Source organism: Haemorhous mexicanus, chromosome Z, assembly GCF_027477595.1.
Source record: "Haemorhous mexicanus isolate bHaeMex1 chromosome Z, bHaeMex1.pri, whole genome shotgun sequence".
NCBI lineage: Eukaryota > Metazoa > Chordata > Aves > Passeriformes > Fringillidae > Haemorhous > Haemorhous mexicanus.
This window is the reverse complement of record NC_082381.1, coordinates 322,280-347,304: the sequence shown is the minus strand read 5'-3', so window position 1 is coordinate 347,304 and position 25,025 is coordinate 322,280. Positions and strand designations below refer to the sequence as shown.

The 25,025-nt window shown below is 35.4% G+C and overlaps 1 protein-coding gene across 7 annotated transcripts in view; it reads left to right on the top strand.

The window, feature by feature from the left end:
• Positions 1–25,025, top strand: part of ARB2A (ARB2 cotranscriptional regulator A) — a 255,332-nt gene that overhangs the window by 45,001 nt on the left and 185,306 nt on the right. For all 7 annotated transcript variants that reach the window (XM_059873455.1, XM_059873457.1, XM_059873456.1 and 4 more), the window contains 2 exons: positions 10,339–10,404; positions 18,686–18,877. In XM_059873455.1, the coding sequence (XP_059729438.1) occupies positions 10,339–10,404; positions 18,686–18,877 (258 nt within the window). The remainder of the gene's footprint in view (positions 1–10,338; positions 10,405–18,685; positions 18,878–25,025) is intronic.

Sequence of the window (25,025 nt, the reverse complement as noted above, 5' to 3'; positions counted from 1 at the left end):
CGATGACAGAGTCACCATCACAGAAATGTGGTGGGATGACCTGCAGGGCTGGAGCACTGCAATGGATGGCTACAAGCTCTTCACAAGAGACAGGAGAGGGAGAAGAGGTGGAGGGGTAGCTCTGTATGTTAGGGAGGCTCTGGCTACCATGGAACTGGAGATTAATGACAATAAGATCAAGAATCAGAGAAAGGCCAACAAGGCTGACATCCTGGTGGGAGTCTCCTACAGACCACCCAACCGGGATGAAGAGATGGATGAATTATTGTATAAGCAGCTGGAGGATGTTTCAAGATTGCCAGCCCTTGTTCTTGTAGGAGATTTAACCTGCCAGGCATCTGCTGGGAACTCAACACAGAAGCAGTCTAGATGTTCTTGGAGTGTACAGAAGAGGGCTTCTTGTCACAGATGGTGGGTGAGCCTGCCAGGGGCTCTGCTAGACCTGCTGTTTGCAAACAGAGAGGAGCTGGTGGGAGATGGGGTGGTCATCTTGAGTACAGCAACCACAAAATTATAAAGTTTTCAATTCTTGGTGGAGTAAGGAGGAACCTCAACAAAATTTCTACCCTGTATTTCCAGAGGACAGACTTTGTTCTATTTAGGGGATTGATTCAGAAAGTTCTCTGAGAAGCAGCCCTTAAAAACAAAGTGGTCCAGGAAGGTGAACATACTTCAAGAAATAAATCGTGCAGGTGCAGGACCAGGCCTTCCCTATGTGCTGAAGGAGAAGCCAGTGGGGAAAAAGAGTGGCCTGGCTGAGCAGGGAGTTTTCACAGGAACTCAGAGGGAAAAAAAATAGGGTTGAAAAAGGAGTGGGTGACTCAGAAAGTATTCAAGGATGTTGTTAGGTCATGCAGAAAGAAAATTAGAGAGACAGAAGCTCACTTAGAAGTTAATCTGGCTGCTTCTGTAAAGAATAATAATAAGTGGTTTATAAGTGTTTTAATAAAAAAAGGATGAAGGAAAAAACTCCATTCTTTATTGAATGCTAAGGGGTGAAAATAGTCACCAAAGATGAGGAAAAGGCTGGTGTATTTCACACCTTAGTTTCAGTGTTCAACAACAAAACTGGTTATCCTCAGGACAACCGACCATCTACGCTGGTAGACAGGGACCGGGAGCAGAGAAGATGCACTGTAATACAGGAGGAGGTAGGTAGTGACCAGCTATGCTAAACAGATGTTCACAAATCTATGGGAGCATGTGGATGCCTGAAGGTTTTTAGGCAGAATTCCTGTGAGGAGCTTCTGTAGGAGTTGGGGTTGTTTAGGCAGGAGAAAAGGGGTCCTTTTCAGTTTTCAGTAAGTAAATCCTGTTTATTTTGACTCACTAGTATTCTGGAACACAGAGGCAAAATGATGAAGACATCTTGCTAATGAAGAGAAGATGTTATTTAGAGTTCTACTCTGGATTTACATAAAATTAATCCTTCAATCCATCTGTGAATGTTTATCAGGCCATTTCTGCTAAGCAATGAAAGGTGTCAGAATTAAGTGATTCATGACCCATCACTTTTTTTTGTCTGTGACTACAAAAGCTGGTGTGCTTTAACTATGTAAATCTGATATATCAGTTGGTTTTAGCATGGATTTTTAAACTTTTGAAGCTGTAACACTGCCTCACCACCTTAACAACATTTTTTTTCCATAATAGTTGGAATAATCAGAACTGCTCTTTCTTCAGATTCCTTTTCATAACTCATCTTTACTATGAAATTTAGAGATAAGATAGCTGTAACTATATGGATAGGATTGGAATATTGAATTGTATTCATAATCTTTATTTAAATTTGTTCCACTGTTAAACTTTTGAGCTTTTTTTAGTTTTTTGTTTTCTTTTGCAATCATTATGTTTCTTGTCTCACTTTGGGTCAGGGGTCTTGCTTTCTGCTGAGGTTAAATTGCTTGTAGTGCAGGTGCTTGATTGAATTGTCTGCCTAGTATTGATACATATATATGCATATGTATGTATTTTTTTTTAAAAACTGAGAATTTCCATAAGATGGACTTGGTAATTAAGCTATTTATAAAGCCAAAAAATTGTCAAGTGGTTTCTAAAATTAGAGATGCTTCTCTTAAAAAGGAAAAAAAAAAAAGGAAAACAAAAAATAAACCAACAGGTGTCAGCAAAGACCATGTAACGTAACACTGGGTCAAATCAGATCAACAGTATGTGCTGCACTCATGACAAATCCCTGTTGTCTTTCATTTAATTCTCTCGAAAGACCTTGAGGTCTTAGTTGTGATCAGTCAGCTCAAAATACAGACTATCACAACTGTGTATGAAGGTTGAATTGAATGTCTTTCAGTAGAAAACACAAGGAACCACATAGATATGATGTCAGTTTCATCTTAATGAATTGTTCTCCCATACTATAATCCAAGTGAGGTCTTTGTGGATTTTTAAAATACCATTGATTTTTTTTCTCTCTCTAATTTTTTTTCCTTTTTAGCCTGCAATAAACTGTGGTTTTAGAAAGTCCATTCAGGTTTGAGGGTCTTTTGTTCTAGAATGGTGACGGTGAGGGGTTTTTTTGGTGGTTTTTTTTGTTTGTCCTAGTTCTTAGGTAAGTCTATCAAAGAGCAGTATGTCAAAAAGTTCATTGCATCTCTCATTAGTATGTATTGGCAGGTTTGTCACCTCAGGGTCAAAATAAAGCTCATTCAACCAAGGCTATGGCAGCCACAGCAGCAAGCCTCAGGTTAGTCCCACCACTTGAGATTTGCTGTAGGGCAGTCTGTTGGAGTTCATTTTGCATTTGTTTCACTGAACATTATTGCATGAATGTTCACTGTGAACACTGTGAAGAGGAAAACATTGTGGGTAGACTACTGTATGTTATAGGGATTGTTTCCCTCTTGTGCTTATTTTCTCTTCTTGCATTGGAGTGCCTATTACCAATGAGGAGACAAATTTTAAAAAATAACAAAATTCATTACTTGTCATGACTTTGCTTCTAGTGTTTTGTACTTGTTTGTTTTTAAGATAAGTTACAAAACCTCCAGCCTGTCTACTCTGCTGTGAAGTTATTAGAAAATGCTAATAGTGCTGAGGAGTCTAATCTCTTATGTTGAATATTAATTATTTGAAAATAGTATGCCCATGGAAGGTCCATTTTTGAGAAACTTAGATTCAAAAGATTGTAACATGTTATGTCAGGTGTAAATTAATACTTAAAATAATTTCGGAGGTCTGAGGAGCTGATGGTGAATCGCTTGTCCTGTAGGAAGTTAAAAGACACAACTTCACGAAAAAGAATAAGCAAGGCTTATTTTTGTACATCTGTACATGGATTTCTTAGGAGAGCTGGTGATGTTCAACTGTTACACATTTTAAATGTAGTTCTGTCACAGGATGAGTGTTAATAAATAAACCTAAGGTCATTAGTTTTGCATCTCTAAAGAAAAGAAAACAAACCCTTGCATTTTTCTTCACTTCAAGAATAGGAAGTTATGACTGAGTGACATACTGTAGAGGGTAGAGAGGGTCAGACTACAGTGATTTCTAAACTAAAAATTCTACTAAGAATTTTTATTGTATTTCCCTCCCTTTTTTTTTTCTGTAATGTGTGTTCATGTAGGAGATTAAACTTAGGTTAAAATACAGTTAACTCAGAATGTTATTGGAGGAATAGTAAACTACTAATGACACTAATAATGTACTAACCCCTTTTATTATATGACTTAGGAAAATCCAAGAAGTTGATCAAGAAGGAAAATGCCAATGCAGCTATGTTTTATTAGCTAGAGTCTACTTAATTTTAAATATACTAGCTCTGTTATTCTGAGAAATCTGGACACTCATAAAAACATGCAACTAAAATTATTGTCACTTAATTCTCTTGCTCTCTTCACTCTGATTTACTTTGAGAACTCTCTTTAAAAATTATTGCAAAGTCATCTGACAGAGTGTTTAATGAGTGTTTTCTCACAAGCTGGCATGTTTGGAGGCAGAGGCCCCTATCCACTAAGTGTTTTGCTGCCAACACATCTCACTCATGATGGGAAGTAGCCATTCTTAACTTTGAGAGAGTAGTTCTGTCTCTGTTCATATTTAATCCTTAGAGCAGTGAAAAGTGATAGCAAGAGTAGCAATAGTGATGATGGCTTTCTGTTTCTGTTTTGAGTATGTGTAGATGAGGAATGTAATGTTGGCAATCTCAGATCCATACAGGTGGATCTGGTCCACCAGAGGGATATATTTAATCTGTAGTTTTGTCCATTTCCTTTTTTTTCCCCAAAATCTGCTACAAGTGTGTAGAAGTAGGCAATGGAGTGGACAACTTGGGTTAACAGCTTGTGCTTCCTCATCATTTCTCCTAGGTCTTGTAATCTGTCCTCTGTCGTGGGAGTGGTTGTAATGTCAACCAATCTCATGCGCTTTATCCTTTGTTGCGTCACGTGTTTTATTCTTTATCATGTGTTAACCGTACACTAGACATTTGACAGAGTTGTTGGTATTTTGGTCATGAGGGATGCACATATGGGGAAAGAAGGGGACATGTGGCATTTGATTGTCTTCAAAAGAGACTTTGTGGTTTGTGCTAGCCTAGGGGTTCCTCACATCTGTCATGAATCCATGACTGTTGGTTGCATGGTAATGATTTCCAGTGACACCTGATAGATGCCAGGTTAAAAGTGGGAGGCAATAAATCATACAGGCTTATGCTGATTTTTTTAGTATGTTTTTATTGAGAATTCACTTGAGAAAACATTTTGCAAGTTTGAGTAATTTACTTGGTCTTTTTTCTTATTTTCCCTCTGCAGCAGGCTTGCTGTTCTATTTGTATATGTATGTATTTGTGCATGTAATCTTCGGCTGGGTAGCCATGGTTGGTTTTGAAAGTGGGAGCACATCTGTGGGGGAGAGAAGAAAAGAATTTAGAGGACTTGGGTTATAAAGCACAGCATGGGAGGAGAACTTGGCAGGCAAGGCTCAGTGCACTTCACTGAGTCCCAGCATGTGTTTTGGTGTGGTATGTACTGAAGCAGCTCCTGGATTAGGATGTAGGTGTTATTAATCAAGTCATTGAGTTGTGACCTGTTGTCTGTATACCTGGTAATCTCTGTTATGGAAAAGTTCACTAGTGGGTCAGCTGCAATTCTGCTTGTCCTCATGAATGCCATGCTGGTTTTTTGATGTTTGTAGAATGCAATACAAGGCTTTTTTCAATGTATTACAGTCTTGAAATGGAGGGGTTATTATTTTAAACTAAGTTATTCTGGAATTGCCTCCTTGCTTTGTGGGAATTCTTTTTTCAGCGCTCTTTTCCAGACTCTGTTTAAAGACCTCCTATACTTAATGCATTAAAGTGTCTCTTTGGTATTTGTCTCCACTTTTAATTGTATTTAGACTTAAGTACCTTCATGATTTTTGTAGCGGTCACTGGTTCTTAGTCTTTAATTTCTGTTTTCACATAGTTCTATACAGGTATGAATCTTTTGATCATGTAGTTTCAGAATGTTCTATTGCAAAGATTTCACAAATTAGACTCATAACAAAATTTCTCAATGCTTTTTGGTCATTGAAAACAATTTGTAAGAAAGTCCTCTATATGAACCGTAGTCTTAAAAGAACATATATTGTAGGAAGCCAGAACCTTACCAAATAATTTGTATTATGTTTGCATATACCACAACTAGGTTTCCACCTGTAGTTTTGCTCTGCAGAGTGTATGCAGCGTTATAATCCTGCTGTCATTGTGCAGAGTATTTTGCATTGCAAGGGTAAAACCTCAGGTCTGTCATAAGATAATGTGCTTCTCTCTGTTCTTTTTGCTTTCTGCCCAAGTCATTAAATTTAATTTCCTTGTGATTATAATAGCCTGTTTTCTGGATACAGATGAAGGCTCACTGGTCATGACATAGGTCTATCCCCCAGTTATCCATAAGGCTATTGAACTCTGCAGTTTATGTATTTGAGACCACTAGTACTTTGAAAAGGTACTTCTGGAGGGATTCTCTGTTATATCCAATATAAATCATGACTGAGTTATTTTAAGCTTCTCAGAGAGGCACTAGTGAGCACTGAAGGTTGGTTCCACTCCTGAACCATATGTATTAAGGCTCTCAACCTTGTTCACCATAGGTGAAGGAAAACTACAACAAAGAAATGATAGCAGAAATTAGATACGTGTTCTTTTAATATGCCGAGGACAATCTACTTGGTTTTAGTGCTCAGGATGTGTTCTGCTCAGCTGTGGTCCCTGCTCTCATCTGCTTGCCTTCATTATGGGAATTTTTTTAGTGCAACAAAATTAGAGTAGCTGTGATTTCATTTAGGGCAGAAGTTTCTCAGGCTTAGGGAAAGCAGAACGCGAGCTCCTCTGCTCAATGAGAGCAATTTAGAGTGCAAGCAATGTAGTTTCCTTCCAGAGGAGACTGCTTTATTCTGGGAAGAAAATTTCCTTTGTTATGCAGTTTGAGTGCAACCTTTTTTGGACAGTCAAAATCTTAGGCTTTCAATTGCTGGATGGGATTTCTCTTTTGCTATCAGAATAGGTCATAAGAAACATGGAATTCTTTGGTATTTGTGTTTCATTTTTTTTCTCCTTCCTCCGGTTCACTCAACAGTCAGTAAGAACACCTTGATAGTTTTAATTTGTCTTACTTGGCATGTATTTTTCTGATAGACAGCACTTGGATGTGAATGAAGTACAGAAATACTCTAAAATGAGGTGGAAGCTTTCAGTGTCTCATACAAGAAATACAGAACTGCCAGTTTCTTCTCCATTTATCAGGCAATTAATTTCATACACTGTGGGCAGGTCTTACTATTGGTTCTTTTTTCTTTGCAGTCTTGGACGCAGTGATGCCTGCTCTCCAGCCAACCTTAGTACCTTGAATTACAGTGCTGTATACTGCTTACAGCTTTGGCACACCTAACTGGTTTCAAGAGCCTTAGAAAAAGTGCAGCAATCCCAGGTTAGCAGGACTAGCATGAATAGGACTCTCTAGTAAGTGTTACAGTTTGCGTTGAGAATGTCTGGATCTGAAGAATTTGTTGCTTGATAGTTCAGATGCAGGACTGAATTGATCAGCCTCTGTGACCATATACCTGCGGTAATGAGCAGCTGTGTGACTGAGTGATAATTAGTCCTGGAGAGTTCATAGACTGTAACCAGAACCACCTACTCATGCAATAAGTCAAAAGACACTTCTCAACATTCTACAGTAGTTTCTACAATAGTTTTCAGATGTTAAATGTAGAACACCAGCATGCACAAGAAAATATTGCTACTTAGAGAGGTTGTGACTATATAAATTGTATAGATTTGAAATAGTCTAACTAGTTCTATATAAAAAATATCACACAGTTTCTTTTCTTTTTGCTTCCAGTAGGAAAGATATTTTAATTTTTTTTTTCATTAAAAACATCAGCCATAAAATCAGAAGTTGTTAAAAGCATAAAAATCCAAAGGCAGGGTTGGATGTATAGCATTTTCAGTACTTGCAGCCATATTCCTAGATAGGACAGAATTTTGCTTGATTTTCCTAGGCAGGACTGAATTTTGTTAAGTTTTCCAGACACATCTATGGTAGAATGCAGGAAGTCTGGCCATTAGTGATGTTTTCAAATCTGGAAAATTTTGGATTTGGATGGCACTTCAGGAAGTCTTGTGTATCAGTTTCCATCATTTAAGACTGATAGTGTACCAGCCATTGCTAAGAAATCCCTAAACATGTTGATCTACTGAAAAAAAGCCTTCGGCCCCTTCTGTGGCTACTACACAGACACAGACACACACAGACAGAGACAGACACATTATACATAAATATATACACACATATTAATCTATGTGTGTGTGTGTGTGTATATATATATATATATATATATATATATATATATATATATATATAATATAGACTGGGGCAGTATTAGGGGTTGTTCTGTTTGAGGGTTTTTTAATGGAATTTTTTTCTGAAATCTCTCTGGGTAATGCAGCCCATCCAGGGTCTGAGCTATCTGAAGATCATAATTTCAGACTTTGCATTTGAGCCTCCTCCTCCTGTATCTTCCTTTATGTTTGCTTTTATTGAAAGCATTCATTAGGTTAATTCTTTGGCACACCAGAGTGTTTTACTGATTGAACACTCCCATTTTTAAGGCTGTATTGCTCTTCATTGTATTAGAGTAGTGCATAAAGAGTCAGTTAGAATGACTGCCCCATTGAGACGGGCTGTGGAAAAAATGAGTAAAGGTTTATTTCTTCTTTGAAGACACACAGTCTAAATAAATGAGAAAGAATAGAAGAAATAGATACAAACAGATGTAAGAAGGGTAGATTTTCACAAGTGGTGTCTAAAGTATATTTTCTGCATAGCAGTTTTTCTCTTCTAAGTTTTCTTTTAGTGATTTTAACAGTGAGTAGATGCCTGAATTGAGAGTTAAAACCAAAATTTCTATGTTGTAGTCAGTGTTGTTATGCTCACTTTAATGTCGGTACAACATTAGCATCTGAGACTGCAGGAACTTAACTGCTTTACTTGTTGGTATAACACTGTAGTCGATTTCGGTGAACCATAAAAGGTTTGCCCCTGAAGGTAAAATTACACTGTATGCATGTTCCCAGCATACTGCTTTGGGGATAAACATGTCTTAAATCAACTCGTCGCTCGCAGCTGAATTCCTTCTCCAAATGCAGTTTCTGTGTAGATAATAATGTTCAGAAGGACTGATAATCTGTAAACCATAAAGTTTTTTGAACATAATTCTATCAATAAATGTATTTTAACAGGATCAGAAAGAATTCTTATAATCCTAATATAGATTTTGGGTTTTAGAGAAAGGAAAGGAGGAACATATACCAACATTTTTAATTAGCTGTCATCAGCACTTCCAGTTTGTTCATACATGTTCCGAACATTTGCATATTGTATTTCCTCACATTTACATAATAAAAACTTCTGGACTTTGTTGAAATTTCCTTTTGTAATTGTGCATTTGGAAAATTAAATTTGAAGTTTATGACACCCTGGGTCCTGCTTGCTTGGATGATAGTGTGTCGTTAAGATGCCATCACTTAAGACCATTGTCAGAGTGATGTTTCTGTTGGGGCTTATGGATGTAATTGTGGCCTTGAGGTGTTAATCTAAAGAATACTGTCTGAGTTTTTCCCCCAGATATTCTTGGATTAATATTCTGAGACTTAGTTCTTGTTCTGTCTGGAATTTAAATTCCATTCCCTGAGCTTTAAGGAAAAGGCAAGCACCATTTCAGCCTCTTAAAATGAGTTCTGTATTTTACTTCTATAATTTGCCTTTTTTTTTTTTCCAAACTCTTATAGCCATTGAAATCCAGACAGTAACGTCCACACCATTTTTACAGCCTCAAATGGATGAAGTGCCTATTTGTTCTTCAGTTTAATTCCCATATTAATTATATAGATAGAAAGTACTTAATCTGCATCTCCATTTTTCTTAAAATATGTAAGGGCAGAAAAAAAATGTCCCTAGATAGGAGGCAAGAATTTGAAAGGTGGACAACTTTGTTACATTTAAGAGGGCAAGTCTTTTGTCGCAACAGGGTTGATTTTTGTGTGACTTGTGGGTTTTGTGATTTTTTTTGTTTTCTGGTGGGTTTTGGTTTGTTTTGGTTTTGTGGTTTTGTTTGGATTTTTTATATTGTTGTTTATTTGTTTTTTTTTTTTGTTTGTGGGCTTTTTTGGTGTTTTGTTTGGTTTTTGTTTTTTTTCTTTCTTCATTTTGTTGTTTTCTGAAATGATACCTTTGGTTTCAGGGTTGAAATTTTAATTTTATTCCTATATGGAGAAAACAGACATAAACTCCCTCATAGTGGGCAATCTGTATGGGGTTTTCTTCTATTTAGCAATCTTTGACCCGTACCTCCCCTGTTCAGTAAGTAGAAATGGCAAAGTAAATTAGGGTGAGAGTGGCTAAAAATCTGCTCTCCACGAAAATCATGAAGTGAACCTGGAGGGGAGAGTATTCCAGAAATCAGCTTGTAGACAAAATGGTTTAAAAGTATTTCTTTACAAAGAGAGCCTTTCTTCTATGCCCAGCTATATATTAATTGGTTATAAACCTTAGTTTTGAGGTTGTTTTTCACCTAATTGTGCAAACAGTGGTGCATGATGGATTCACAGGTCCAGTTACCCTTCCATTGTACTGGGAAGAAGTATTTTCTGTGAAACAGAGAGAATTTAATGTCTAAAGCTCCAAGTTCTATAATTAGTTATACAGTAGAGGATTCAGGAAGGTGGCAAAACATATACAAGTACTTAGAAGTTTAACCAATTAGCCTTTGTCTGCCTGCGTATGTCATTATTGTAAGTGTTTTAGTATCTGGTAGCATTACTATTTTTTTCTCTTCTTCCAGATCATTACTAAATACATTTATGAACTACTGCAGAACGAATGCCACTTGAAGAAAGTAACTCTTCCAGTAAGTATAATTTATTTTTCCAAGGGCATTGTTTTTTGAATCTGTACCCACCATAGCCTATGATGCCATATTCATATAAAGACAAGGTGTGCCAGGGCTCTGTGCAGGGCATTGTTTCAGGATACTGCCTTTGCATTTTCCATCTGGAGATGGTGGTTCCAGTGAGGTGGTTCCACCTCACTTCTCGTGTTCAATTTCTCCAACTGAGCCTTCCTTACCTTACCAGATACCAGAATTTTCAAAATGTGTTGCTTTTAATCGGAGCACCATAAGCTTTCTGAAAAGTATTTGTGAATATTTTGAAATGTGTACAACTGGATGTAGAGAACAGAAATGTCTTTGCAGGCAGCAGACTACATTCACATTCAGTATCAGTAAAATACTCCAAGTCATTTTTTAAAAAATGCTTTTTCAGTAATTTATAATATGCATGTAATATAAAGTGCTTTTGTTGCTTAGTGAAAATATTTAATCAACCCTTGGAAAAGATTAAGTGCTCCCCCACATATCAGAGTGTTTATAAATGTATGTGATGTCATATGATGATGTTCAGGTATTTTTATATTCTCTCTTGGAGAGCACAGGGGAGACTGAAGTGTGACAGTGTAGATTTTCCATCATTATGAAGGATTATTCCTGTGCTCTTTGAAATCTTTTGAATTGCTGTCATTCTCAGAGGAACCTTCATATTCAGTCAAGGAAAACCTGTTTAGGCTACGAAAAGAAAAGGTCTTTTGCCTTAACAGTTCTGTTAGATTTCACTATTTCCATTTCCATTCCCTGAATGTTGCTTACAGAACATGGTTTTGATGACCTGACTCAACTACTTATAGTTACGTAGAAGAGCTTTTTTAGTGTTTTGTGGTCATGGCAGGAGGAGCTGAGCTGCGAGGTTCACGGAGAGATTGAAGGGCAATACTCCCAGCCTGGTGCCTGCACCAATGCCCTGCGAACCAAAACTAAGGTACCATTTCCCCACTTCAGATTTTTCTGCGTGGACAGGCATAGGATTGGGTTCATCATGACAGTCTGCCTGGTGTAGTGCTAGGTATGATCTCCATCTTTTTGGCTGATTTTGTTTCTTGGTGAAGTTTTGGTCGAAAAAGTACTTCCAGAAAGACAATGTATCAAGACTTCTCAAGCCATGTCACACTTCATCTGTGAAACTGTGAAGCTGTCTTTTATAAACTTCAAAGTGTTCGGATTTTAAGGCTATAGGACTTTCTTTGATTCCCAAAAAAGAATATGAAGAATATGCATTTGAGTAGAGCAGTGCTAAAGATGATCAATTAGCTCCCAAGCATGAAGATGAAGAAACTCAGGATAAGTGTTACAGCATCCCCATCACCTATGTCACACCTGTGGTGATTCATCTGCCTGGTTCTAAGGTTTGGATTTCTTGATTTGGAAGACGAATGGTCCTGGCTAGTTCCCACTTTTGGATTAGTCTCTTTACTTCTATTTAGAAATTTTATAGTGATAATGGATACAGTTGTTCAGTAATATTTTTAAGCTATTCTCAAATGTATTGCTTTCAACTTTTGTGAAGTGTCATAATTTAATTGCATTTTGGAGCAAAATAAGAAAACACAACATATGCAGGTGTCTAATTGTGAGCATTGTGGAAAAATTCACGTGAGGTACGAACACCGTTCTTCAGGAATGGCTGTTATGTGTAGCCAGGCCTCACCATCAAAAATAGGTTATGAAGGCATATACAAAAGTGAAGAATTGAAACAACCTATCTGGAAGTTGAAAAATTAAAGCTGTATAAAAGCTAGGTTTAAGTCCCCGCTGACAGACTCCCAAGTAAGGACACAAAGCCCTCTGCTTGAAACTAGTAAAGGAAACTAGTAAAGGTAATAAAATAGCTTTTAGGATGAGAACAGAAGAGAGTATAAATGTTGGTAAGTTACATGTAAAATCACAGGAAATTCAGAAAAACCAAATTTAAAGAGCTTTTTGGAGTTGTAAAGGCTAATAATAAAAGAGAGCTGATAAGGCCAGTAGATGAACTGCAGCTAAAATGAACACCAAGGTCAAATAAGAAAAACTAACATAATTAATTCCAGTACTACTTGTCCAATTTCCACACAGTTAATTTTTTTTCTAAACAGGATATAATTCTGATCAACTGTCTGAAATTTGTCATATCAATAGAGGACACCTGAGGACAAGTTAATATATTGTACAATAAAAAAATTTCAGGATGAGATTTTTTTTTAAACCTTGGTTTCTATAAGAAGTCAAACATGAAGCTGCAGAACAACCAGTTTGTGTTTAACTTACTGCTGAAATCAGATACTATTATTATTATTATTGCTATACGTAGTAGTAGTAGTAGTAATAGTATTGTTGTTATTGTTTTTATTAGTTTAAATATTAATATTATTAACATTGTTAATAATAATAATGATACTAATACTAATAATAAATGGGAAAATTAGTAAAAGATCTTTAGAAAAAATCTAGAATTCATTGCAGGAGTCAGAGGTCACACAAAGAAGAAAAATCTTGTCAGTAAAAGAGTACAGATACTTCCAGTAAACTGTCAGCAAACTTAAATGCTTTTAAAAAGCACAGGAGAAGGTAGTCCCCTTAAGAGTTAATTGGTTAGAAGGGGAGAAAGGTGTTCATATTTTACAGATGAAATGAACTGTTACCAGTGAAATGCTGTTAAGAAGACCTGACATAGCTGTAAGCAAAAGGAAAAAAAGAATTAATACAAGCTAACAAACTTTTCTAGTTTTGTTTTCTAAAATTATTTGGGATAGTTAAACCTAAAGCTGATTATGATGAGTTGGGAAATTATTTATTCATGCAGAATAACTGGATGATTAAATGACAGGAGATTCAATTCTGGTAAATACAAAATTATGGGGAAGATCACTCACTCTGTAAACACAACAGTGGCCTCTAAATGAACTATTACAACTCGGGAAAGAGCTTGGAGTGATTGTGAGTAGTTCTTTGAGAACATCAGCAAGTGCTCAATGGCAGTCAAAAACCCTCAAAGCAAATAGGATGTTAGGTATTACGAGGTATTGAGAACAAAACAGAAAAACATCATCATTCCACTCGTTATGTGGGCCCTCGTGTTAAACACTGCATGAAGTCTGGACACCATATCAAAAAGGATATGAAGAATTAAAAAGAAATACAGAGGAGGGTTGCGAGGATGATCACAGGCATGAAATACTTTTCAGACAAAGAAAGATTAAACAAAGATTCTTCAGCTGGGAAAATAGATGGCTGAGGAAGGAATATGACAAATCCATAAAATCATGAAAGGTGAAGAGAAGATGAATAGGAAATGGGTTTTTGCCTTTTTCATAATAGAGAACCTAAGGGGCATCAAGTTTAAATTATCAGGCAGGAGATCTCTACTGAAAGAGACAGTTTTATTTCTATATGTCCCAATTATATTGTGGAACTCATTGCCACAGAGTACTACCAAGGAGAGAGGTATAAAATGCAGTCAAAAAAACCATTTGACAGTATTAAGGCTGGATAGGTGCCTTGAACTAATTTACGTGCTTGCCAGTTATATAAACTGAGGCTTGCAAGGTTCCAAAGTTACTGGCTGTCAAAGCCAGGCAAGAATCACTTTGTAACCACTCTGGTTTTGCTATTCCCCTATGTAATCTGCCAGTTGTTGGAAACAGGACCCTGGACCTTGGTCTGACCAAGATGGCTCTTGTGTATACACACACACACACACACACATATATATATATACATATATATACACACACAGCCTTTTAATGTGCATATTTTAGAGATGTACAAAACCTTTTTTTTCTTTTAATTTTGTCACAGGTGATCTGAAAGTTGTTGTATTGGCTTTCCTTTTTTTGTCAGCTGATAATGAAGCTAGCAGTCCTGTGATGTTTGAATATTTGAAATGTGTTTCAGGACTGTGTTAGGTGGAGTGTGCATTTTTTCAGGATGATTTTAGTAGGGAATGGAAATACTGTGCTTCAAAGGTTAAGCATGATGGCATTTTATCTTCCTTCATTTCAACTTTGTGTGTAAAATCCAACTTGCTGTCTTTGTTTTGCTTTCTTAGGTGGCAACTTCAGTTTGGAATGCAAAAATTAATGTGGTTTCAGATATGAAAATAAGACCAGTTGGCAGGTCAGGAGAGCTTGACCATTATTGTGTTATGCCAGCTTCTCCAACTGAACGATTCTGAATGTTTTTACCTACATAGGGAGACCAAGATCCATGTTGAATTATTGTTACTGAAAAGCATTGCACTTCTAATTATGTTCAACATCTACTACTGGACTTGAATATTTTAATAAAGAGTCTCATATTTAGGGAGAGGCCGTTCAGTTACTACTTCTAAAGTTTCATTTTGCACTCCATTGAAGGTTTTGTTAGGAGTAAAAGGAAGACCGCAGTTTTTTTAGCCAGATGGAGTATTTGTATTTCTCTAGTTTTAGTGGCATAATCAGTGATTGATATTTGCTCTTCTTTAGCTGTTGAGGACAAATAGAGTGTGATTCTAAATTAACTGCATCTTTAACAGCTTCTGGGGAAGCCTGGAAGTTTAAATAAGTAGTAACATGTTGTAGTGGTTTTAAGCCTGGCTGGAAATTAGGCATCATGCAGTTGCTTGCTTAATCCTCCTTTTACCTCCCTGAACACCAGTGGAATGAGGAGGAGAATCAAAGTAAAACTTGTTAGCTGAGATAAAAACAGTTTAATAACCTAAAATGAAGTAAAATACAGTGATAATGGTAAATGATAATAATAACACCAAAGAAAAGGTGATGTGCAACGCCAGATGCCAGACTCCTGATTCCTGAACTTAGATTGGCCATGCTTCTGGGTAACTCCTCCTAGTTTATATCCTGGGCATGATATTCTGAGGTGTGGAATATTCCTTTGCCAGTTCAGGGCACCTGTCCCAGCCATGCTCCCTCCAAGTTTATTTTGCATACCTTTTCACTGGCAGAGCATGAGACAAGGAAAGGGAAGTCCTTGACTTTGGATAAACACAACTTAGCAGAAAACCAAACTGTCAGTGTTATACCTAAGTGTTATCAATACCATTCTTGTTCTGAAGTCAAAACACTGCACTCTGTCAGCTACTGAGAAGAAATTTACTCTATCCTGGCTGAAACTAGGACACATGTTTAGTTGGCAATGGCACTGAAATGTCTCACTTCATAGAATCTTCTCAGTAATCAGTGCTTTCCACTTTGACTTCAATAGGTAGAAGTTCATACAAGAATTATTTTTTCTTTGAGAAACAATGGTCTTTTATCTCCAAATCATATTCCTTTTGCCAGTTTTGTTACTTAAGTGAAGTTAATACTTGTTGGTAAAACTTCCACGGATTTTAGGTTTGTTAAGTTAGTTGTGGTAATAGTCATATGTTGATTAGCTGCCTGTAATATTGATTAGCAGTTCTTAGTTTTACATGTTTGATTGAAAAATTCTAAATCAGGATTCTCAATACTGTAAAGACTTTAACTAAAGCAAGTTAGTGAGGTTTATGTTGAAACACATAGAAGATGACTTTTCATCTTGGGAAGCAAATGAGCAGATTTTTCTCTCCACCAGCTGCTCACAATTCTCACCATCTTTTTTGAGTCTCATCAGTTTCAATTCCACTTATTTGCCATGTTCTTCCTCCAGTTACAGTTTATACTTACTTTGTAGGCTCAAGGCTCAGAATTTTTCATGTTTCTCAACTGAAATAAGAAAAATAGTAAGAAAAATAATAAGAAAAATACTTATGGATTTTCTTCCATTTTCAACGTTCAATCTAATAAAACTCCAATATATAGAATAAAAGACTCCTGGAACCCTGTCAGCTCTCATAAATCTTGGGTTAGTAATGGCTAATTGCTGATGTAGTTCTCTGTATATTAATCTATATATTCATAGCGGCTGTATGTAATACTAACTATTGTGCGGCTGAAATACTTTATAGACTGGTATTACTGTATTAGGTGAAAACTCATTTGAGACAGAAATCATATGGAGAAAGGAAATTCCCTGTTTGAAGACGTTAAGAATCCATAATACATGTAGAGATCTCACCGTAGCTGCCTACATTCATAAATTTTAAGGAATTATTGCACATAGAGAAAAAAATCCAAGAAAAAGAAAATTAAACTGTAGTTTTAAGCAGTAAATTATCATTATAATTTAGATAGGTTTGGCATGCCTAGCTACAGATGACTGGAATTATTTCACCTGTAAATAACAATGTTGAATCAAATTGTTAAATTAATCTAAAAAGCGTTTTCCTGTATTTATTGAGTTTAGATTTAAGTGATCAGAAATCAGTGGCCTTGAGTAGGTCAGGAAAAACAAGTGACTAATAATTGTAAAGTGTTTTATGTGACCTCCACGTGTTTGGCATTAAATGGTATTCTGTGTTGATCTGTCAGTAAAGTAAGATTGTGTATAGGAGTGATATTTACATGCATTCTTTAGTGAAAGCTGGATGAAATAAATAACTACTTTTGAAGGTAAATTAGCTCAGCAAAAAGTTTCTAAATGTGTTTAGTTTTGGGAAAAGACTCAAAATTAATTTTTTATGACCTTGGTAGATTTTTTCGCATTTTTTTAAAATTAACCTATTTGCAGAAATGTGAACTAGCTATATCTTCTAGAACGTATGACCACTAAGTGCTGGTATTTCCTATATACTATTATATAAACTTTACCACTTATATTATAAGTGATATAAGTGCTAAAACCTTCTAAGCTAACCTTGCACATTAGTCTGAAATGCAAAATTCACTTCTTTTTTTCCTAATTATAGTGTTGTAAATATTCGGTTTGTGGGTAGAAGTCAGTTACATGTTGCCAAGTACTATCTGAGATTCAGTGTTGGCTGACTTTTTACCTAATCTGTTTCACCTTTTAAGGTGTCAATACTGCTTTTTCAGAAGCAGCACCATGATCTGACTGTAACCCCAGTCTTTTCAATAGAACATATTTTTTATCATATTTTCTATTTTTGTACAAAGTATGAGAGAAAGTGAGTACATTTCCTGTGCAATCTCTGAGGCATGTGAGATGTTACTTTATTTTGGAGCAGGGGAATAAGGTCTTCAGTGCTATGGCAAATACTGAAGAGAGACGTAATTCTTTCATTTACAAATTTGTTTTGTTCAAGTAGCCTCATTGACTTCATTTTAAAGAACATTTTGTAACTTACATTAGAAAGAAAGTCTGAAGATGCATGCAGAATTAATTTTTCCTATTATAAGGGTGGTTAAGAATACATACCCATACGTATGAAAAAAAACTACCAAAACTAATCCAAAAAGCCAATTCCTTCTTTCTCAACATGGGGATCATAACCTGATCTGCTTTTCTTCTCTGTTGCAGAGAGCATTCTTAGCAGCTGGATGCTTAGGCTGTGGGGCTGGAAGGGTGGGGAGTACAGTAGGAGGGGGAGATGGGCCTGTTTTGTGCTTTCTTTTCGGTGTATTCATAAAGTAGAAAGAGAAGAACAAGTAGACAAGAAGATTTGTTTTGCCCTTATAGTATTTACATCAGGACAGTTCTTTTGTCTTGAGACAGGATTGCTAAACCAAGTGTAAAAACTTTACTTTGTATTGAACAAAACCTGCTGCTTTATTCTCTTTAAAGACAAAATGTGCTATTAGGTTGCAATTTGCAGAATATCAAAGCTAGTTGTTGGTCTCTTCCTACAGCAAAGTGGCTAAGCATTGACACTGGTACAGGTGGACTATTAATGAAGCTATTATTTAGAACCAGATTGGATTATCTCTATTTTAATAGAGCTATCCTATTAAATTTGTAACAGACGAATTTACAGTACTGGTTCCTATATGTAGCTTATGCAGTATTTATGTTGAGGTGGCTGACTTGGAACTCTCCAGGATTTTTTTTCATATTATGTAAGAATTTATTGGGGCTTCAGGCATTTAAGAGGTGAGAAATTACTTACTCTCCCTCTTGCCACCTCCAATTGCTCATTTATGGACTTTCTTCCTTTCTTATAAATTTTTGTAAACAGCTGATGTTTCAAAGCCTAAACACATCTTTTACACCTTAATTTTAAATGTCCCTTGGTTTGCTGTTCTAAAATATGGTATGTTTATGTGTTTCAAAGTTACATTGCATATTTTGCTTTATTTTTATTTAGTCCTGGGCACACATGCATTGAAATGGTTGTTTAATGGTGAATGTTTTTATATAAATTTGGTAGATAAGTTTGTAACTAAAGGTTTTCTTTCAAAGAATTATATTGATGCATTAAATTGTCTGTTGTCTGTAATTGCAGGTTGATGCAATTGAGACTGAACCAAAGAGCTTTATCTTTATGAGTGAAGATGCATTAGTAAATCCTGACAAGCTGTTGGTCCTAATTCATGGTAATGGTGTTGTCAGAGCTGGTCAGTGGGCTAGGAGACTTATAATTAATGAAGATCTGGACAGTGGGACACAGATACCATACATAAAGAGAGCTATTGAGGTAAGTGAAAATTCAAAGATGAGTGCTGTGGATGTGCAGGTGTGTGCCTGTGCATGAAGAACTATGAACCTGTGATGTTTTAATATTTTAATCAGTATTCTACATGTTACTGTGGGATCATTGTATTTGTGATGGGAATACCTTTTTTGTTTTGTTGGAACTTTCTTCTGGTGGAGCCAAGTTCCTGTCTTGCAGTAAAATAAAATTTAGTTGCATGTCATGTTGTTGTGTTGGGCACGCCATGTAGTTTAATATGACAAATACTATGACAAGAGTCTTTATCAGGTGATGCGATGCAGCACAAGACATTACGGAAATTTGTTACAATTTGGATTGTTTTCTTTTATATTTCATTTAATTTGTACATATTATTGCTCAATGACTGCTGTAATCTAATGGTAACATGAGCTTTCATGGTAGCACACAGTCTTTTTACTGGACTTGTACTGAATTTATTAAAGACATTGTCTTTTTCAGATATGCACTAAATAGCAATTCATTCTGATTTACTTAGCAATATTTGATAATAGAAGACATTCTCATTTTGTTGACACTATTTTGTTAAATCTATTTGGGATACAGTGGACAGTTTGTGTTATGTTTTTGTCATTGGAACATTGCAGGAGTAATTAATCATGTGCGCCCTGCTACCTAAAGAAAACTTCCTGTAGTAAACATTAGAAGAGCTTTTTTAAGACTAATTGTTTCTATTATATTTGCCAAGTTAAGCTAATATTCTACTCTAAATATCAGTGTTGTCATTGTTACTGTTACATATTTTGCCAAGATTAATTTGTGCAGTTGATGGATAATTTTTGCAGTTGTCTTTAAAGTATTCGGGATTGAAAATGGTACTTTTTTTCAATAAAGCAAAGAAAGAAAACATATAAAATCATTAGGCCATTAAGTTATTTTTTGTTTGTTTTACTCACTATCAAAGCACCAGACTATATTTCATGAGAAAAAGAAACCTAGTCCTTTGAAAGTGAGACTTATCTTTTCCTAAAATAAAGTTTTTATTCATTTTAAATCAAGATTCAGATTGAGACAGAGCAAAAAGTACCTCAGAATTAGTGAGCACAAGGTGTATGGTAGGTCCTGTATGGGGCTTCTAGTACTGGTTCCAAAACATTTCCCAAGAAACCCAAATAGCTGTAGCTGCTTCAGTTTTTGTACAGTGCTTACATGCTTGCATTTTTGTTCTTTCCTAGAGATGCTGCTGTCTTGGGTACCATGAGAGACTGAGTATTTCATACTGGGATACTAACCCTTATTTAACAGATCATTTTTAAGGGTTTCTAGTTTATGAGAATTTCTAGTTAATGAGAATTTTTTTTCTCTTTTGTTATTTTTATTTATTTTATGCAGTGGTTTGTGCCAGTATGGCAGAGACCAAACCTCTGTTTTCTCAAATGGCTGTTATACTTAAAACCAGTTTATTTATCTTTGCATTTTGCATGCTTCTTAAAAAAACAATACAGGAAAAAGTCCCAGTTGTTGGATGAGAAAATGTTTTTACAAAAATGTAATCATTGAATAACATTGGTACATCAAACTTTGTGTTCTTATCTTTGAGCTTTTCCTTAATATGTTTTTTAAATTTGTAGTTCTCTTTAGTTGAGTAAATCTAGCTACTGTAAAACCTGCTGTCCCTCTTTGGGCACCTTAAAATTCTGATAAGTGTACTATATGTTTAGGACACATACTATTTACAGTGATTATTTTGCATGCAAAATGAAGAATAGATTGTAATCAGTTGTGTTAAATCAAATTCAGTTATGTCATTAAATGTGTTGCTATTTTTTTGTATCCTGTGATCCCTGTACTGGGAATTGGTTGTATATCTGGTTAGATAAGGCATTATTTTATGGAAGTTGGACCCCACTGAAAATATTTAGAATCATTTGGTTATGACTAAAAAGAGAATACATATAGGTACATGCTGGTATCATGTCAGCTTCAGGCACAGATCCTATAAATTACATTTCTAAATGCAGAAAATTATGGTAGAGTGTAAGGACTCCATATGATAAAAATAATGGTAAAAATTGCATCTGTTCTGGTATTCAGTCCTGTAGTTGATTTAGTCATGTCACTTATGAAATGAAAATAACTAGCCTAGATGATAAGTAGCCTGAATGAAAATTGTGTTAATCCCTCATGCAACATTATTTGAAGTAGGGAATTATTTTCCTAGATCTTTCTGTGTTTCTTCTAAGGAGAGGTCTGATTCTTGAATAAAACCAGCAGACCTTACCAAAGCGTCAGTGCTGGTGACAAGATAACATGGATTTTTTTTTTTTATCTAATAGGCTTACATGAATTTGAAGTGGATGATGATATGTAGGATTTGAAAATTCCCATGATCTAATGTGACTTATGCAACACATGCAGGCATTGCAGCCAGCTTAAAACAATTGCTGAAGGTTCTAATTAAAAAAATTAAAATTAAAAATTACAGAAGTAGCGCTTGAATATCCTATGTGCAGTAACTAATTCAGAAATACCTGTTTTTCAAAAACAAAAAACCCACACAAGCAAAAAACCACTCTCTAAGTAGGCCAAACCCCACAACTTCATTGCTTTTCTCTTTGCCTCTCTTCTCAGTTCAATTCTTGGAAAAACTGGAAACATGGATGTAGCATCTGGGGTTATCAATGAGCAGTGGATTGAGCAGGATGAACTGATACTTCTAAACAGGAAGTTAAGGGAAGAGTAGAAACTATTTCTCTCTGATGCAATACACTTTTGAGGAAAAAAGAATTAAGAAACCCCACTTCTCAAGCATGTGTGGAACAAGGGAGCAATGTACAGACTTAAAATTTTGTTTTTTAAAATTCTAGTATTTTGGGGTTCCTGCACGTTACATAGAAAAGATTCAAAGAGAAAATTCCTGGTGGGAATTCAAGTAGCTAGAAATATGTTTTTCTTTTCATCTCTGCAATTTCCTGTAGGTAATGCTTCTAGTTCCATGTTTTATATCTAGCCCTATTGTGTAGATTCAATCTTTTGTGTAAGAGGCATTGTGACTAGTTGACAAGGGTTTATGTGAAGAGATAGTATTATTGTGTTAATTTGAAAATTCAAACTTGGTAGTGTAAAGGAAATGTTGAAATACGAATGAATATGAAAAGAACAAATAAGCAACTAGATAGAGAACAGATTGTAGGAAAAGAAGGAGGGAGAAAATTGTACATAATGTGAAAAACACATGTAAATACATTAAAATGTGGTAGAACAAAACCTGTTTTAGAAAAGCAAGTATGAAAAAGAAAAATATGCTAGTAAGGCAGTAAGGATGTAACAAAAGCTAAATTAAAACAAATACTTACTAAAAAAAGATATTTAAAACAAAAGAAATTGGCAATGTCCTGTAAATACAGTACAAAAATACTGCATAGATTCACTGTTTTGTTAAAGTAGAAATTTTCTACTGAAACTTTCTCTCAAAAAACTTGTTTTTGACAGAAGCAGTTATCTGGTGCATGAGAGACTGAAGTTCAAGTCCCTCCCCTGGGAATGAGCGACTATTCCATTTATAATGAGAATTCTGCTTTGAAGATATTTCACTTTTTATAAACAAAAAATTGCAAATGATATAAATAAATAAATGTAGATTAAAAGAGTAATTTTAATCTGTCTCTAATATATTTGACCTAACTGGCTTATCCAGGTTTGTACAGTGAGGGTCTTCTCAGATCAGTTATTATTTAACCATGCATTCTGTAACTGAAGTAGTGCCAGGAAAAGGTGATGAAAGGCCGAGGCAAATTCTTCAATTTAGTGAGGATGTCATATACTTGGGATGTCAAGAATGAAACACTTTATGGTCCTGCTTTAATAATGGTTGATGAGGGGCGCCCTTGTTCACTTTGTTAGAGAAGGAGAATCTGAAGTTGTACTTAGAGAAGAGATTTGTTCATTGGAGAAATAGAAGCTCAGCTTGCCTTGGCTGGACATTGTGAAGAGTTTGGGAGTACTACTGTCTTGATACCTCTCCTCCAGGGAATAAAGAGGATATCAGCTTACTTCATAAGTACAGAGAAACACTGGGTGGTTTTTGAGTCTTTGAAAATTCAGTACATTTGTTACCTAAGACAGCTGTGGTCTCAGGGATGCTAATAAAATTCAACCACAGCAACTGTCACTCATTTATTAAAGAAAAATTAAAAACCATAAAAGAATTGTTGCCTTATATAAAATTCAGATATTAAGATATCTTAGATACTTGTATTATTTTTAAAGGAGAATTGATACTTGACATATAGCTGGAAAATAGGTTCTTCAAAGAACCTGGACAAGTTTTTCAGAAGAAATAGAGCGGCACCTAAAAATCTGACTTCACATGAACAAGCAAAAAGCCAAATCTTTGCATCAGATGGGTGTTAGCTGTAGAAATGTTTCCTTAATAACTGATAAAACATCATTTTCAGCTTCAGTTGTCTGTTGTGTTTATCTTGCTCTTCATTTTTTACAATCTCTATTCTCTTTGGTCAAAATATTGTCATTCATTTGTACAAAACTGTCAGATTGGCAATATTTACAAAGAATTGGTGAGGGTTATTACTTTTGTCAGCATGCAGTAATATGTCATTAGTTTTGTAAGACAGTTGAATGGAACAACAAAATCGTTCTGTGTAACAGCAGTAAATTTTCCCACTATAAATTTTATGTAATTTAATAGTCTTAATGGTTCGTAACTAGTGTGATAACACATACTCTTTTGTATTTTCTCTTTCCACTTCATAAAAATCAGTCAGTTTTAGTAGTGGATATTTACATATTGTTGGCCAGAAATTATGTTAAGTTTAAATACACTAACAAAAATTATTGCTAAAAAACCTTTCAATCTGACTTCTAAGTTTAGAATATCTTGTTAGAGAAACATGCTTTTTAGTTTGTCCTATAGTTTATACAAGCTTAGCATAGTATCAATAATTAGGGCAAGTGACACTTTCTGGGGAAAAAAACCAACTGACATTTCGCTGCCATTAGTTCTGCCACAGAATACTAATATTCATGTGCCTTTTATGTCTTCTATGTGTATTGTTGCAGAAGGATGTTAAAATACCTACTTTATTTATTAATGATCAGTTACAGTGCCAGAGCAATCATAATATTTTTTGGGTTTTCTAATATATTACTGAACCATCGACTTTCACTAAAATGGTCAATAATTTGCTATACTGTTTTATTTCAAATGCTGCTTTTCTGACTGTGGTATATGTACTTGACTTACTCATTCTGTTAGACCACAGAACTAGTGTTGCTTGGAAAGTCCTGTTTAGCAGAGAAAACCTGTGTTTAAAACTCCTGTTTTTTGGTAATTATACTAAAAGAACTTAAAAGTTTCTGGATGATCTTTTGAGATCTTTCTAAAAACATAAATACAAATCACAATGTATTAGTAAATAATTAGTTGTGTCTAATTGGTTTTAAATCCACCATATCCTGGAAAGAAAATTTGAAAAGCAGTATATTTCATTACTTTTTTGAGGGATTAATAATTTCTCAAATTCTAGTCACCAAGCTGATAAGAAGGAAAATTTGCACAGTTGAAAGCAATATCAATTGATCACAAAATACATAGAAATACATGATAAGCTGTACAGGAGTTAAAATATTAAGTCAGAAATTCAAGAAAAGGTTAAAAGCTTAGACTAATACTGAGCTGACAGGATATATAAACCCACACCAGCCCCCATGCCAACAGAGGAAAACAATGAGATGACAGCTCTACTGTTTGGAGAGGGGTTGCTAACGACAGCTTATTCCTTTATGATTTCAACTCTTGACAGAAGACAGGTCTGCTTGTTGCATCATGGCAGATGTATCATTACCTTCTGGCCCTGTCATGACTGAGCTGGAAAAAAAACCCCACACTTGAAATTCTAAAAGTCTCTTTGGCGTTTAGTACATCCTTTCGCAGATGTATTTGCCATTGTTTTATTAATTGTGTGTATTATATTCTTACAGTTTTCCGGGCTACATAATTTGATAATGTAGAGATATTTAGAGATTGCTTTGTCTTCTTTTATTCTGCTGGTTGTTGTATTTTAGATTCCAGTAGCACCTTGTGTTATTTTGCTTGTACTTTGTCATTGACCTAAGAAAATCACTGTTCAAGATAAGAATACTTAGATAAATG